The 17,537-nt window shown below is 49.6% G+C and overlaps 1 protein-coding gene across 2 annotated transcripts in view; it reads left to right on the forward strand.

The window, feature by feature from the left end:
• Window positions 1–17,537, forward strand: part of LPP (LIM domain containing preferred translocation partner in lipoma) — a 316,153-nt gene that overhangs the window by 122,839 nt on the left and 175,777 nt on the right. For both annotated transcript variants that reach the window (XM_019532903.1, XM_019532904.1), the window contains one exon: window positions 3,030–3,152. In XM_019532903.1, the coding sequence (XP_019388448.1) occupies window positions 3,030–3,152 (123 nt within the window). The remainder of the gene's footprint in view (window positions 1–3,029; window positions 3,153–17,537) is intronic.

Genomic DNA, 17,537 nt, shown 5'->3' on the forward strand with positions numbered 1-17,537 from the left:
CAGTGAAACCCCATATGCTGGAGGAGGTGGAAGAAGGACGACAGAGGCCCTGACTCTCGGGGGCATCGCCGTTTCCAGCTGTTATGTTGTGCCTTGCCTAAATTCCCCATATGGTTTCATGTCCTGCCTCCCAGCCTGAGCTTCCCTGCTGTCCTGGCCTGAGGGATGGCAGCCGAGTCTCGCTCTTGGTTTCCGGGGACGGGGAAGCGATGTTTGCAGCGGGTCTTCTGGACATGCCCGTGCTCTGTGTCGTGGCGTCGTTGCACCTCCCTGGACCTCATCCCATCGTGCAGGGCTCAAGGCATGGCACCTGCACGCGCAGCCATGTGGGAATGTGCGTGTGTCGTTGCTAATAGGTTACACCCTGGGTGTGTGTGGGGTGGTCTGGATGGGCTTGATCCTGCCTCAGGCAGGGAGTTGGACCAGATGAGCTATGGAGATCCTGTCCAGCCCCACTTCTCTCATTCTGTGAGCGTTTGCAGGATCCTGCTCTTAATTTACTACAAAGGAGTAGAGATGGGGGGGCGGGTGAAGACAGGTTGAATTTAGCCTTGCATTAATTATGTCTTTTTATTTTAAACAAATGCAGCGTTAATAAGCTTTGGGGCAGTCGAGAGAATCCTGCAGGTATTTCCCCCCTTGCTGCCCACTTCCATGGAGGTCCTTTCATCCCTGCAGTGCTGCAATAAAAGGACTATTACGGTGTCCTGCCAGCCCAGCTGCTTCACAGGGGAGCTGTGAAACACTCAGGCCCTGTGGCTGAGGGGTGGCCAACCTGCCACCGGCCTCTGTGTGTGGCATGCAGTAGGATTGTGGAGATAAGGGCTGGTGGAGACCTCAGGAGGTCACATCTAGTCCAACCCCCTGCTCTGAGCAGGGCCAGCCCCAGCTACGTCATCCCAGGCAAGGGATATCAAGGAGGGCCTTAAAAACCTCCAGGAATAGAGGTTATACCACTTCTCCAGACAATCTTTCCAGTGCTTTACTACCCTCCTAGTGAGTTTTTCCTAATATCCAACCTCAACTTCCCTCGCTACAACTTGAGCCCATTGCTCCTTCTGTCAGCTGCCCCCACTGAAACCAGTCCAGCTCCAGCCTCTTTGCAGCCCCCCTGCAGGGACTTGAAGGCTGCTATTAAATCCCCCCTCGGTCTTCTCTTCTGCAGTCTAAATAAGCCCATTTGTCTCAGCCTCTCCTCACCAGCCCCACGACCATTTTCATTGTCCTCCACTGGACTCTCTCCAATGTGTCCACATCCTTTCTGTCGGTGGGGGGCAGGACTCCGGGTACTAGACACAAGAGATGGGGGTGGGAAAGGAAAGCAGAACAGCAGATCAGGAGGGAACAGGAGGAGCAGGTTGGGCCGGGAGCACAGGCAAGGGAGCAGAAAGCAGAGCAGGCAGGGGAAATGCATCAAGATAGCCCTCAAGGAGGACGTAGGGTTTATCTTGTGGGATGCCTGCCGAGAAGCTTCCCCCCCCCACTGTCATAGCTGATGGGGCTCTGCCAGCAATGTTGATGCAGGTCTGGTGACTTCTGCTGGCGAGGGTGCCCGTGTCTGGAGGCGTCCCGGTGACAGATAAACCCCTTCCTCCTTGCAGAGCTGCATTCGCACCACTCCAGCCTCGCTGCTCTGCTTAATCAGCAGTAGCTCCTGTCGTGTGGACGTAGCCTTAGATGTTTTACCACTGGAGGGGGAGAGCTTAGGAAGGAAACCGTCTAGCAACTACCTAGCAAGCCAACTGCCCGAGAGGCAACGTGGCCTGGTGGTGAGGACACCAGACTCGGCCTCAGGACACCTGGCTTATATTCGTGCCCTTGCTGGGCAGTTCTTCTTGCCATCAATTAGGTGTTTTTTCACCATCTGCCATTGCAGTGATGGGGTATTTAGAAGATTTGTTGGAATCTGACGGGCCACGACACGAATACTTCTGCTGTGGCCATTACGGCAGTGGGAAGCCTCTGGGTGATACTGGGTGACATCTTGGGATCCTCGTCTCCTCTCACCCACTGCCTGCCTTCTCTGTCCAGGCTCCAAACTGGTCCGGGCAGGGTGTCTCAGCTTGGACGCCTGCGCAGCATTTAGCTGACGGGCTGCAGCCAGTGGTCTGTGTGTGTTAACCATCATTCGAGCAATGAAATGATGAGAGGGAGGAAAAGAAACTTAAGACACCGCTGTGTAAATCAAATGGGAATTTTAGCAGCCTTTTGGGTTTCCAAATCTCATCCTAGCCAGGAAAAAAAAGATCTTGGCGAGTCCTGTGAGAAAGCGGTTCAGAGCGTTAGTTTAGGTGGACACTTTTTAAAATGAGCTTTTGTAATAATAAAAAGAAAAGATTTCTTCTGAATAGTTTCTGGCCCAAGGCTGCACCTTGTTGATGACATGCTCATGCATATAAAGCCTATCGGAAAGTCCATTTCCTTGTTAGGCTGACCAAATTTATCATTATCCAATAAGGTTTAATAATCGTTAGGAGCTAATGAATGCCTCAGCATGGATGAGCTTGGCTGAGCGGAGCCTGACTGCTTTGCACGGTCTCTGCGTTCGGCCAAGTTGCCGTTACGCTGAGGATTGATGACGGAAGAGTTCTGTAAACCACGCAGCGATCCGTTTGCTCCTCCAGTGACACTCTGAAATACCATGTACCTGGACGAGACGCGGAGCCAAAGGGAGAGGATGGGTTTGGCTCGGGGAGCGGCTGTGGGAGAGGGGCAGGCAGTCGGAGCAGAACGGGGTGAGCCAAGTTCGTGGAGACCTCACTGCTGCAATCAGGGGAGCTCTGCTGCTGTTAGCTCGCATGATGGGATCCACCTGGCTAAGGGCCCCATTTTGCTGAGCTCTGTCCCTGCCTGTAAGGAGTCAGAGTCTCCTCTTAGGAGCTACAGCCAAGCAGACAAGGCAGATTGCTATTGTAGGACTTGGGGCTTTCCACCTGGGGATGGGGGCGATGCTCTGGGATGAAAATCCAAACCCGGCTGCTGGACCGAGTAGTTTACGTGGCTTGAAATGTTGCTCCCTCCTTTCCTAGGCGAATCCTGGCGGCAAGACCCTGGAAGAAAGGCGATCCAGCTTAGATGCGGAGATCGACTCTCTGACCAGCATCCTGGCGGACTTGGAGAGCAGCTCCCCGTACAAGCCTCGGGTTCAACAGGTTTGTGCCTAGCCCCGTGCTTGCATGGTGTGTTTTGTACATGGCGAGTAGAAATCTGGCTTGAGGCCATTTCTGGAGCCATCTGCAAATAGGTTTGTGCTTGCTGGAAGGAGCCTGCCCGTTTGCATCTCGGGATCTTCCCGGCATTCACGCCAGAGGGAAGGCAGCACTCTGGAAGGGGACCTGCTCCAGGGTGCTTTGGAGCAGACGCGTTTCGGCGTGTTTGAGGTGATAGAAACGTGACTGTAAAAATAGCATCTTGTCCTCCAGGCTTTTCCTTCCGTGCTAGCTGCTGGGTGAATAGCGTGCTCCCTTTACAAGTGCCGTTATGCTGTTATCTGTCACCGTTGCAGCCTGATCCAGATATCTGAATACCAAGCTGTGCTCGTTCTGCTTTCGTGGCCTAATCGCTACCAGTGAAGATGTATGGATCATAGCTCAGCTGTCACTGTGGTTGATAAGGCAACAAGACAGGATGGGATCCCGCTTGCTCTTCCATGCCTAGATCTGGGCTGCAGGGCTGACGGGAGTTGGGCAGATTTTTATCACTCAAATGCAGAGAGCACCTAGGAGGCGGATGTGTGAATGTTACGTGCTGTGATTTCCTTTTAGCCCATGGAAAAGAGACTGTCTAATGGCATTTTGGTGGGGTGTCCAAAACCAGCTGAAGTAGTTACACATATTTTTTCCTCTCTTCTCATAATAATGCTATCCTCTCTGTGTGTAAAACAAAAAACTGGGTGTATGTGTGTGCGTGCCCCTCTCTCTCTCTACACATGCAGTGTCGCTGTGTCTCTACAGTGTGCATGTTCAAGTGATATTGGAATTGGATTAAAATTCCCAAGTCAATCAGAGATAAAGGTGAAGCAGCCTGTGGGCCCTGTACGTGGTGTTTGTCAGTATTTGATTATAATCTCCTTAGGTCCATAAGTTTAAAGTGAGCTTCAGCCCACAAACATGCACACACACATGTGTTTATGTATGTATGGGTATGTGCATGTGTGTATGCACACACATATATGCATACACATATATATGTGTGCATAAACACTTGCACGTACCCTTATGCATGCATATATATGTGTGCACATACACATCCGCATGCATATATATGTGTGCATACACAGATGCACATACCCGTACATACATACTTTGGTTAATCTGTAAGGTGCTAATCTACCCTGTCTTCTGCTTTACCTTTTTACCCATTATCTAGAATGCTTCACATGCCTGCAATGATGGCAAAAGTGTACCGTGTGGATGAAATTTGTAAAAGTACCCAGTGGGTCTTAATTTGCTTCTGCCAGGGTCGATGAGTGTTGTAAAACTCATGCATTGGGGACAGAGTTAGTTTAAATGTCAGTGCTTTCAAATCCCTTCCCTCCTACCCCATTTGCAAATCAGTTAGTGGTGTCTTGGCCTTCTGTTTTGTTTGATTTTTGCATAACCTCACTGCAAAACCTCAAAAAAAAGATTGGCCTTTTTTTTTTTTTTGTCTTTATGGCTGCATAGAAACAGCTCTTATGTAAAACTACAACATCATGCTTCTGCTCCTTATAAGCAATCTGAATCAGTTACTCTGTATAAAATTGCGGACAAACTAAAGCAGACATGAATTTGGTTCTTTTCCACTGGGGGAGAAAAATAGTTAAGATAAAAGGTCAACCGTTACTATGGTGCTACCCATAATTGGGGTTGTGTTCAGGTATGAGTATCATGGCGTTCATTCAGTCATTTATATTTGTTTGCATTCCTCCCCTCCGGGCTCTTTTGGATCCCTCGCTAAACATGTCATAGGGTTGATGTGACAAGATGGAGATTTGCTTGTCGTGGGTTGTGTCTTTCATCTGAGATATGGAGTAGCAGAAAGGACAGCGTTCTTGTGTGGCTTTGTACCCCGAGGTAAAAATCAGAAAAGCACGTACTTGGCTACCTCTGCTGATTCGAATTTGGCTAGGATCTCATGGCACAGCCTAGTTTCAATGGAGCCGTGCAGCGTATTCCAGTTCATAAAGTTGGTGACCCTGAGATCCTGTCTCCTGATTTATGCACATAAATTCACAGCTTGCACGTGCAGTTGGGTGAGATGTTTCTGCCTGTAATTAGAGAGGCCAGCCATGCAGATTGCCCCGCTATGTCTAGCAACGGCAAGGTGATCTTCTAAAGGGGATTTGCTATAATAGCCAGCCACAACAGGGCAGGAGGAAAGTGGAGGCATGGCTTTGATGCGGAGCGAACTGTCTCTTCTTCCATTCATTAGACTTTTCAGTATTTATTGGTTAACATAATTAAGTCCTGTGAAAAATATAATTACACCAACTATTAGCCATAGCTGCTAGAAAAAGAAAATGCCAGAGTTGAACGTGTCATCTGCTGTAATTAAAAAGAACTCGAGCAAGTCCTTGAAGGGTAGAACCAAACTGCAGGGCTTTGAAGTTTGTTCTTTATTTGATCTGCAATAAGCATATAGGAAAAAAAAAAGAATCAGTCACTTGACAGCTTTGTAGTAGGAATAGGTGAGATTGTGAACTGGGAAATCAGCACATTTATTGGCTCAAACCTTCACAAACCACCTCCAACCAACCCAGGTGATGGGTCTAGCGAGAGTCAGGGCAATTTGTGTAGCAGGCCATTTTTCCTGTGTAGTTAAACCACTCTGTTTCTACCACTGTAACTTCCCCATGGCATGCTACTATTTTGGAATAAAAGTGCTTATGGGGGAAACTGGGGGAGTCCCCTTTTCTTTCAACACTTCCATAGCGGCACAAGCTAAATGGAAAAACAGCTTTCTTATGCTGAAGGAAACGTGTCCGCAGGCAAGTCGCAGGGTGTCATGAGAGAGGTTTACTTCACTCATCCCACCTCCTACGGGTGTAACTTCCCATTTGATGTGCCCTTGGTCTTCTGGACCAAGTTTGCAATGTCAGTGAGTAAAGAGGGTAGAATCTGGCCCTAAATAAGTATCGTGATGGTGACTGATTGTTGCCTATGATACCTTAGGAGTGGTGCCTTCTGGAAACGTCCTGTCTATAAATCAGTAGGTCCTGAAAGTAGATGGAGTTGCTCTGGTTTGACTCTTGAGGATCCAGGTAAGCTTGTAGCCTAGAAGTTGGGTAAGGTTTCTGATGGGCTGGTCTCCAAACCGAGATGCCCGGTTACAGCTCATGGTGACAGCAGTGGTAAGGCGTATGGAGAAAGCTTGTGGGATCCGCTGCAGCACCCCGGCTTCCTGACCGGTTAACAGCATCAAGCACAGAAGATAGAAAATTCAGGTGTGAAGGGACTGCAGGAGGTCACATCTAGTCCACCGCCCTGCTTAAAGCAGGACCAGCCCCAACTACATCATCCCAGACAAGGCTTTGTTGAGCCAGGTCTTCAAAACCTCCAAGGATGGAGACTTCACCACCGCTCTGGGTAGCTCATTCCAGTGCTTTACTACCCTCCTAGTGAGAACATTTTTCCTAATATCCAACCTCAACTTCCCTTTTTGCAACTTGAAACCATTGCTCCTTGTTTCATAGCTCTGGTGAAGGTTGGCTTCACCCATTTTTTCTCTGAATCTATCAGTGTGACTCTGGCTCGGAGAGGGGAACTCAGTGATGTCCCTTAGCCTTGGGACAGCATCTTTGTTGCTCCCAAGTGGGGTAAAGTGCAATGGGTGATGGTTTCACCCACCACTTAGCTCAGCAGGAGAATGGGCCCAGGCCATTTACCCCTCTGTATCATCTCTCCTTATGACTGTCAGTCTCAGCCCTGGGGCTGCTTTACCTAAATGTTTCTTCTGTGTCTCTGGGCAAACCGCTGCCGCCTCCTGTGACTCATCTGCAACCCAGGGAGACCGCAAAGTGAAAGATCACTTCAGTCTCCTCTCCCGAGTTAGGTTTTGTCTTCTCCCCTGAGTCAAGAGAGTTTCTTGTGGAGGAGGATTTCTAGACATTATTAATCTGTCTCATGTAGGTCAGTGGCCGTCTTCAAATGAGGAGTGGCTTTCTGTCCACATAAACCTTCTGGTTAGAGCTCGTGACCTACCAGGGAAAAGCTCCATAACTAACCACAGGGCCACCCAGGCCCTGGTTATTAGTGTGAGTCACAGGAGCTGCCAAAAGTCATAAAAGTGTTGTTTTCATTTCAAAATTTCACACTTAAAGGACAGCAGAAAAGTAGAGGACATAAGCTTCATCTTTAGCTGCGGCACATTGGAGACCAGGCTTGCTTCCTGTTGTGTGATCTCCATGAAAGATTCATGTTTAGGGACCCTGGCTGCATATAAACTCCTGCAACCATGGGGAAGGAGAGGAAGGTTGTGAAGGAGACTCTGCAGAGCAACAGAGCTGGGCAACTCTATGGCAGGATACACAGTATTTTGGATAACCTGACATTGCAGCGGCCCATCTCAGTCTTTCATGCTTGGAGAAAGTTGTGCATCACGTCAGTTAGGCTGAATGAGAAGCTTTCCGAAAACCAAAAATGATAACCAGGAAACCCTTTATCAAAGGAAAAAAAATGTTCTTGATTTAAAATATCCACTTGCTTGAACAGTTGGTTGAAAAATTGGAGGGGAAATTTAGAGAGAAAGTCCATAACAAATTCTTGCTCTGGATAAATTTTGCTAAAATTTTGAAATTTGAAAAGACACATACTTGGCTTGAGTAGTGCATAGTCATCTTGTCTTTTAGGTTTCTTTTTGGGACTCTCTTTCCAAACAGCACCCACCCACTGTCTCTAAGGCAATGTTCCCTAAATGCAGCCACCTCTGGGTGGAGATTAGTGGCCCCATATGCAATGCATCACTGGGTGCATCTACATATGCAGTTAATGTGCCTGAATTTTCTACATAGAAAACTCAGGCATGCTGAACTGCACCCCCACACGCATCTGAACGTGTGCCCATTAGGAGCAAATTTGCTTTGGAAGGGAGCAGGTAAGCCTAGGGCTCCTCCTGGCCTGCTCTGCCCCCCTGCAGCAGCCAAGGGGAGCTCCAGGCTCCCCTGGGTGCCAGGTCCTGGCTGGCAGGGGGCACCGGGGCTGGTTCTGATCCCTGCAGGGTTAGGGAGAATTGTCCTGGCTGCTGGGCAGTTGCCTCCCAGCCATGTGGAGATCAGGACCCTAGTGTGCCAAGCTGGGACAGCTCTCCCCACCCTCTGCTGCCTAGGCTGACTGGGAGCAATTTGCTCCTGGTCAGCGTCTACATGTGCACTTCAGTGCATTAGTTTAATGTACTGATTTCTAGTACCTATATCTACAGGTACTAGACAGTGACACATTAGACTAATCTACTGCACAATAATAGGTGCATATGTGTAGCTGGTGACACTTTACTATGCATCAGATCAGTCTAATGTGCAGTAAAGTGTCTCATGTAGATGCAGCCACTGGAATGGCTTTCTTACTCCAGACCAAATTGTCCAGGTTTTTTTGTTTTCTCAGACTGGGCTTAGGAAGGGTGAGGTTGGGGTATCCAAAGGGTGGGATGAGGGTCGAGCTTGGAAGCTGCAATACAACGAACGATTCCTGGATATTTAAGGTGAGAAGGGAACATGAGACCAACAATTCTTATGTCCTTTATAACATGGGCTATTAAATCCCCTCAATACTCACTGTATTTACCCTGGTGATTTGTGTTATTTGCCTTCCAGCAAGGCTGCCGGCCTTATTGTGAAAGCACTGTTGAAGCAAAGGAGTCGCTAGCAGTCACTGTGTTTACACCAGGCACCACAGAAGGGCCTGAATGCCTGAGAGCTGTAGTTTTTAAAGGTTTATTGATTTCATTTTTTTTGGGTAGTCGCGCTTCAAAAATTCCGTAATGCACTCGGATGGAGGAGGCGTAGCCAACAGTCCGCAATTACCCACGTGCTGAATTCCCACCTGGAGGAGAGAAGTTCATCCTCGGAGAAAACAGGCCAACACAAAAAGGCACATGCAGTCGCCGTTAAGAGAGCATGAGCCTCCGACAGGGGCTGCCAAAGCCAAGTGCTAGAAATAGCCACGGCTGAAAGCTGGGGTCCTCCCGTCCTGCCGTGAATTACATATCAGAGGCCGGTTGCTTTGTCTGGGGTCTGCCAGATCGTTCTGGAGCTCAGAGGAGCTCTCGTTTTCCTTGCCGAGCTTCTGTCCGGATGGGTGAAACTCTGCGAGGGTATCGGGCTCGATACCAGCCGTGGGTTTGCTCGTAAGCAGAGTCTACCTGGCTCCGTACCTTCTAGCTCCTGAATACAGGGGCCATGGCACAGCTGTGCCATGCTCAAAGCTTTGCAGAGGGCTTTGGTGGTCAACCCCTCCACATCCCTCAGAGGCGTTTGCTTCAGTGTGGGACCAGATGGGGACCCAGGAGACCGACTCACCAGCAACCTGCAGAGCCACCAAGACAATTCATGTCCCCCACGCTCCCTCTCCTCCTGTCTGCCTTGTCTAGTCAGCTTGTTAAGCCCATTAAGGAAGAACTGCTGGTGAATATATATAGTAAAACGGGGCTTTGCTTTTGGCTGCAGCCTCTGGGTGAGATTGGAATATAAAGAATAAGAGTAAAAGTGGGTATTATCCATGGTTTATAGAGAGGGAAAACAGAGCCCAGAGCTAAGTGATTTACCTGAGGGCTTAGAGCTAGAAATAGACCCCAGTAATCCTGTCTCACCGTCTTCTGCTCCCAGCACACAGCGCCGTTCCCTTCCCGGTAGCAGTGATGTGTCAGTCAGCCCAAGCAAGGAAACCTGTGCATTTGTTCGGAAGGAAAAGGACAAGAAAAGTAAAGTTTCACAATGTGCTGCAGAACTGTAATAATAATAATATTTTTTTAAAAATCCAGGGAGACATTTTTCTTCAGATCCAAAGATATTGGAAAATAGTAACTTCTAATAGCTAGCACTTAAGGCGGATTGAAATATTTGACAGCGCGGGCTATTATTCCATCACTTCTCATGACAGCCAGTCAGGGATAGCAACAAAAGCAGTGATAAGGTGAGGGGCATATTTTGCTTTCACGGTGTTGGAACAGGATGGAACTGTTTTCACCGCGGTGTTAGAAACCAGGGAACAAGAAGAAATAGCTGCAGCTGAAACTCTGGGCGTGTTTACACGTTCATTAACGTGCTTTGGGTAATGCGCATTAAATGTAGTACCTCCACTGTGAGGTACTAGAAGAAGGCACATTAACCTAGTTTAATCCGCATTAGCTAAAGAACACTTTTTTGTGATTCCTTAATGCGCATTAAAATAGGCTAACATGCATTAAAGCGCACGTGCAGACATGCCTTCCTTGGAGCATTACTTTCTTGGGTGGCTGTAATTTGCACCTCTTCCCCCCTTTATTTCCAAGTCAGATAGGCACAGCTGTAGGTGTTGTTTTTATCTTTCAGCCTATATCTCCAGCTATGACTCAAGCTTGCCAGCCGACAAGTGGCACAGCTTTCCAGACCATCGAACAGGTTTTTCTTTGGTGGTAGATCAGACTTGGATTGTGGGAGCAATAGAGAAGCTCTATAGAGACCTGAAATATCACTCAAAAATGCATCATGCTTGGAGCAGGGGGTTGGACTAGATGGCCTCCTGAAGTCCCTTCCAACCCTAATTTTCCATGGTTTCTATGATTTACTAGCCCAGATGCATACCTTGCTGGCCTCACATGATTTTACTGGGCTGCAAAAATAACTCATTTCTCAGAAATATTTCAGATCGATCTAACGAGTGTTGGCTCAGCTGTTAGGCAACAGCTGTATCTTTCTCTAAAGATACAGCACCACTGTGGAAGTGGTTTGGGGGTTAAGAGAAGGTGCAACTGAATGCAGTTGGTTTTGAACAATATGGGGTTTACCCCCCCGAATATGTCAATGGTGCAGCATTGAAGGTTCGTGAATGAGGACATGGACCCGAGAGGTGCTAAATCAGTGGGATTTGTCAGTTTTGGATGTTGCAGGGCTTCTCTGAATCTTTCCATTATTGCATTTTCCTAGTGGAAAATTTTAAGCTTTTATTGGGGGGGTGTGGGGAAAGGCCCTGATCTTGCTGCAGAAGGAGGAGACGGAGGGGAAGCTTGTGAAAGCGGGCATAGGCCAGGTCCCATTTCTGCATATGTCTCCTCCATCCAGGCCTGCTTGTAACTGCTAGTATCTCCTCCGTGTGGGCTGGGAGGTGAAGGTTGGGTCCCATCACTTCACCTCCAGGCTATGTCTGCATGGCGGGCAGGGGTGAGACTGGTTGGTCTAATAAAAGATACCAAATTTACCCCCCAAACCTTGTCTGAATTGCCTCATTGCCTTCCAAGTGTTTCCTTCGCTGGGGCCTGGAGGTCATCCCCTGTGATCATGGCTGCAGGGTCTGGGTTGCATAGCCTCACCAACACAAGTGCCGGCAGGGGATCCTGGTGTGGCAGGTGTGGCACGCTAGTGGACGTGGGGATTTGCACATCCAGGAGGTGCTTGCAGATGTCTTTGCATGATGCCCTATCTCTAGAGGGTAGGAATTTCCTCCTCTGCCCGTGGGCTCCAGCCAGAGCCGGCTAGCGAGCAGACGTGGTTCTGATGAACAGATGTTTGCATCTGTTGCATCTGTTGGCATGTATTAAACATTAATCCTTTGGATAAGAGCATGTCTGCTAAGATATTTTTTTGCTACGTTTTCTGAGATCCCAGATTATCAGCTTGTCACAGATGAACTGGATAAGGATGACCTTTGCATATTATTATTCTTTCCTGTTGTTCTCTCACCAGGATGAAAATGAAAGCGTCCTCCCTCCCCACCCGCTACTTCTTTGTATTCATGAGGAAGACAACCCACGTGGCTTTTTAAAAAAATTTTCTGCTTCTCAGGTGACATTTCCAGGTCCCGTGCCCCATTTGTTTTTGCTCACATGCTCAGTTACAGCTTTCGATGAGACCTCGCGTTGAATGTACTGCACGTTGCCAAACGTTGCACGCGGATGAGCATAAATATTGACTTTGGGAGTGGCGATCAAAAGCAAATAGTGCCTCGTAAGTTGTATTTTTCCTTCTGCATTCATTAATGTTGCATTGCGGATGGTGGAACGATGGTGGAACAGCGTGTCCCGTACCTTCGTAGAGCGGGTCACGGTATCCCAGAGCTTATCAGATTTGATTTCCTAGCTTTTATCTTTCAGTGGGACCAACATAAGCTGTTCATCAGCCCCCTAAGGAACAAGCCACTCGTTACTCTAACGTGTTTTCTTATGACATGCCACTTGGGTAATATAAATCGTAATGAATGATCTCTTCTCCCACAATCACCCAGAGGGCTGCACAAGCTATGTCCATGTCAGCCCCTGGCATGCGGCCACCTCTGGGGTGGAGGAACACAGCCAGACCATGCAGAGCCTCCTTATGCGGGCTTCCATATTTGAATGCCTTATTGACATTGAGGCAGGAGTGTTGGCAGGTGATATATTTCCTAGACCAGCATGGCTACAGCATCGCTTCAGCCTCACTGAAGTCAGCGGTTTTCCCATCAGAGTGCCCCCTTTGAGGTAGAGAAGTGTTATTGCAGATGGGGAAATTGAGGCACATGGCATCTCTGGTGGGTCCCACCCCACTTGCATGCACCAAGCTCAGACATGCGCTGGCGAAGCAGTTCCAGGCATTCCCCTTATCCTTAAGCTCATTGGGGGCAAAGTTTTGAGTGTCTGCGGATGCCTGTATTTCTTACCCAAGAAAGCCCGGGGTGGGGCATGGATGTACCTAGAGAGAGGAAGCAGCTCACACTGCAATCCTGTCCTGGCAGGGTCTGAGCCCAGCTCTCCCACATCGCAGGTTGCTTGCTCTCCTGTCGTGTATAACCCAGTGGGAGGTCCCGAAGGGGGTTTTGGCTCAGCACGGGGCCAGCCCGCCCCATGTGAAAGGGTGATGGACGACATGAACCGGCAAGGGGGTCTAGGACTGCAGCACATCACTTGTGCCTGTACCGCTGGTGGTTAACCCCTAGGCATTGCTACCTTTGGGCCCAGAGCATGCGAGCGACAGTCCCTTTTGCTCTGATCTCCACCACACCCCAAGAGCTACAGCCGGCAAGTTGTTTCCATCAGCTGCCTCATCCCAAGGTCGGGGTTGGAGTGGATGATGGCATATAAATCCAGGGCACGCAGCAGTGATCTTTTTAGCACCGGGATTGCTCTGTTTGGTGGATTTGTAAGCAAATGCCAGCATGTGTCCCCTTCCCACAAGCACTTTCATCCAGGATGGCCGTAGGTTGGGAGTTATTTGGGTGCACCAGAGCCTGGTTGCTTCTTAGACTGGGATAACTGATCCCAGACTAATGCATCAATGTCTGCCGTGGCCATGCCTCCTCCTCCTTGCTCTCCCTCGGACCAGCGTGTCCTTTCCAGGGGTGCAAGCAAGAGCCCATCCATCCCTGCTCTCCTCTACGTGCAGACTGAGAGCTCCCCTTTCTTTCGGTGCAACAGGCTCCGAGGAGTTGATTCCTTGCAAGGTTTCTATGAAGGGCCCTGGATGCAGTGTGAAATCCTGGTTCTGCTGACACCGGGATTTTGCCATCCGTGGCAGGAGATTGCTGATGCAGGGGCCGTGCCTTCGGCTTGCAAACTGGTGGCTGATGTCAGCAATATGCCCCTCCTCTCCAGTAAAGCTCTGGATGTTGGTATCATAGGTGTGTCAGCGGACTCTGTGCAAGCCCCCAGCTTGTGCACTTCCACTCAGCTGCATGAGCACCACCGAGTTGTTCGCTGCTTAACTCAGACCCAGCTCCTTAAACTCTGCCTGGAGACCAGCAGCAGATCCCAGGGCTGTCGTGCAGTGCACGCCTGTGCAGTGCTGCAGTAAGAGGGGAACAGGGGGCTTCCCCAGCTGCACCAGGTCAGTGGATTAAAGGTGCGGCACTGGGGGTGCAACCCTTGCATTGGAGGGGAAAGTTTTCCCAGAAAAGGCCATAACTGCCGTGGATCATGGGCATCCATGTGCCTGCTATTACCACCATAACAGGGCACCTCATCTCGAGTGCATGTATCCTAGCCACACCCTAGTGTTGGTCTCCCCATTTTACAGATGGGACTGGCAGGGAACATGGGGCCTGGTCCTAACCTCCGAGGCATGGCTGCCGGGCAGCTGCCTCCCAGCTACATAGAGACTGGGGCCCTAATGTACCAAGCTGAGAAATCTCTCCCCACTCCCTGTTGCCTAGGCTGACCGGGAGCAATTTGTTCCTGGTCAGTGTCTACACGTGCACTTCAGTGCATTAATTTGATGCCTTGATTTTTAGTACCTGTATCTGCATGCACTAGAAAATGGCACATTAGACTAGTCTACTGCAGAGTAATTGCTGTGCATGCGTAGATAGTAACACTTAGCTTAATGAGGCACAGAGAGTCCAAGTTGCTTCCTACTGAGTGGGCAGGTCTGTCTGCACCCCAGGTTGGTGCATGCAGCTGCTGGATCATCCTATCCCTCAATCCACCTCGATACAACATCCATCTACTGACCAGAGCTCCCCCCCCACTACATAGACAGAGGGTGAAGTGGTCATTTCAGCTTGGGGGGGGGGGGCTGTAGCATGGTGGGAGCAAGTGCCCTGCAGCAGTACCAGAGTCAGCCAGGCCGTCTCAACCCCCGGCCTCGTTACCAGCGCATAAATCTACGTGATGCATTTATAGCCTGGCTTTGCCTCAGAATTGTTGCAAGATGTTCCCAGTCCAAAGCTGTTAAAGGACCAGGCGGATGCATCTGTGGACAGTTTAAGGGGATGTGTCTGTATTTTCTCGTATCGATCACCTTTTGCCTTCCTGTCTGGAAGCTATTGAGGCATGACGGCAGTGCCGAGATTCATCATGTCTCTCTGTATATTAAAGCTTGCGTGGACTTAAAATAATTTAAAAAAAAAAGCTCCAATGCTATACAAAAGTTACTAATTGATGGCTCCTCACTGTAGCTCTTCTACTAGCTGTAAATTATTCCGGTCCGCCAGAGACGAGAAAGGACGTTCCTTCCTTGACTCACACCTCTTTGCATCACAGAAAAATGCAGCTCGCTGACATACGTATTTGGGATGTAGCTCTTATTTTCCCAGTCTTCTGTTGCTGTCATTTGCTCCATAACAGGCTTGCAGTCTGTGTCAGGGTGTCTATGCTAGCTTACATCACCACTGAAACACCATATGGTGGTGGAGACAGGCTTCGGTGCGTAGGTAAGGAAACTCAGATAGGGAAGATGATTATAGTGAGGCAAACCTCGCCCTGCTACTTTGCAGGGAAGAGCGAGTGCCCCAGCTCACTGTCATTTCAATGTGAAATCAATAATGCTTTGGTCCAGTGAGTCTTAACTGTCTTTTTTTATTTTTCCTTCAGTCCGTGGGAGAAATGAACCTGGCTAAACAATGAGATTTTTTTTGGAGCCCTTGTTTGAAATCCCTCTGTCACTGTTTGCAGATGGAAACTTAATTTTATTTCTGGCTTCCAAAGTATGCTAGCGAAGTTGCACGTAGACGTGCGCAGTGCCGCGAGCGTGCGTGTGCATGCAGCCCTCTTGCACAGCTATACTTCTGGATGGGTTGGCAGACGATTGCAAGGGGCAGGGTGATTTGAGGGATGTTCAGATATTTTGAGGACAGATGGGATTGCTGTGTTCATTTCCTCCTCTATAAGACAGACCAGTGACCCTTGCATCTAGCCCATCATTTGTGGTCGAGCTAGCACATATCTCTGGGCTGAGCGGCTGACACCGGGAGATTTGTAAGAAGTAGATAAGCCAGCGCATTGTTGTCCTTAGAAATAACGAGCCATGAAGGCATGCCGCGGGTGTCACAAATCTGGCACGCCACTTGGCGTTCGTGGGGATGCTGGGAAGAAGAGTTAGATCCTCCGTAGCAAAAACAGTGATGCAGGTGCTGGGAGGAGAGTCTCTGCTAGCCACACGCGCCCCCCGAGATGCACGGGGAAAGTTGCGATCCCACCTGGCACGAGGCACCGCTGGAGACGCACGCTGCCTTGTCCATCACGCCTTTATCAACATGGGAGAACATTTGGGGCGATCGACACCTTGATGTAAGCACCAGGCTGTGCTGAGAGAGGGACGTCTGCAAGCTGCAGATCATTCTTGTTGCTTTGCAAAACGGTAGGCAATCGATATGGCTACCGTGAGCTGCCAGGGTCCCTTGACAGCAGCGCTATCCGGGGATGCTAAGGTTGTTGTATCCCTCCTGTCCACGTTCAGCAGGATTCCCAGTCGGAGGCTGATCTCCGTCGCACGAGCCTGGACTCGAGCCCCGATGCAGTGGGGCTTGTGGGTCCCAACACCGGTCCCCGGGGATGAAACAGCTGCTGCCTAAATCGACTCTCTGCAGTTCGACATGAAACCGGGTGAGAAGCGGCTGGGCTACAAAGAGGAGCGTGCCCACAAACCGAAATGCTTCTGCAGCGTTCGGGTTGGGTCTGTGTGACATGAGAAGAGTAGGTCGGTATTCCTGGATAACCCCGAGTTTTTACAACACTTCGGACAATATCCCACGCTTGGGCTGTCTCAGGCAGATCTTAGCAGCCTATACTTGGCAAGCCTCGCAAGAAATTAGCTGTGCCGTTGTTGAGTAACGCGCTCGTGCCTAACGAAGGACAGTAAAACTTTTAGAGAACGGACTTCGCCCGGAGTGGAAATTCCCACGTGCCTGCAGAGCTCTGAAATAGGGTTTAATTCGAGGTAGCGTCTTTCCTCCGAACAATATTTCAAAGTGCTTTCCCGAGTGATGGTAACAGTTATAATTGCCAAGTTGACCGAGGTAAAGGGCGGAGAGGACTAAAAATGCTCAGACAAAGTGGGGAAAAGCTTTCTGTGCAAAAATGACAGTCGAGTCACGTTTGCAGAAGTCCATCTGGATGGCAGGAGCTGCAGAAAGTGTTGGAGCCCGAATCGTACAAAGCATTTGCTACTTAGAGGCCACGTCTACATGAGATGCTGTTGTTACCGCATGGTCATTTAGTACTTGCATACCCAAGTACCAAACGACTACATTACTGCACAGTAGCGTCCCCGCACGCCTTCCTGCAACACTGAGCAATAACTCGTTACTCCAGTGCAGTAGCTCGTTACTACTGCACCGTAGCGTCGCCTTACAGTTTGTTCCCTGCAATTCCACAGCTCAGTAGTAACGAGCACAGTGGTAACGAGCTACTGCACAGGAAGCGTCTCGCGTAGACGTGGCCGCTCGGTGCAAATAGACTACGTGTGAGGTCCCCCGGCCCCTCGACGGAGGGAGTAATAGCTCTTGCTGTGGATCCAGAGGCGAGGGTCCGAGCCTTGAACCACTCAGTCCAGCCGTAAATGGGGATCTAGGCTTTCGGGCTGGGAGGCCCAAGGGAGACAGACACGCATCAGCAGCTCCCAGCTTTGAGCAGGGGTTCACCTGCCGAGGCCCCTTCCAGCCCTCATTTTCTGTGATTTT

This window comes from Crocodylus porosus, unplaced genomic scaffold (genome assembly GCF_001723895.1).
Source record: "Crocodylus porosus isolate Cpor-Errol unplaced genomic scaffold, CroPor_comp1, whole genome shotgun sequence".
Taxonomy (NCBI): domain Eukaryota; kingdom Metazoa; phylum Chordata; order Crocodylia; family Crocodylidae; genus Crocodylus; species Crocodylus porosus.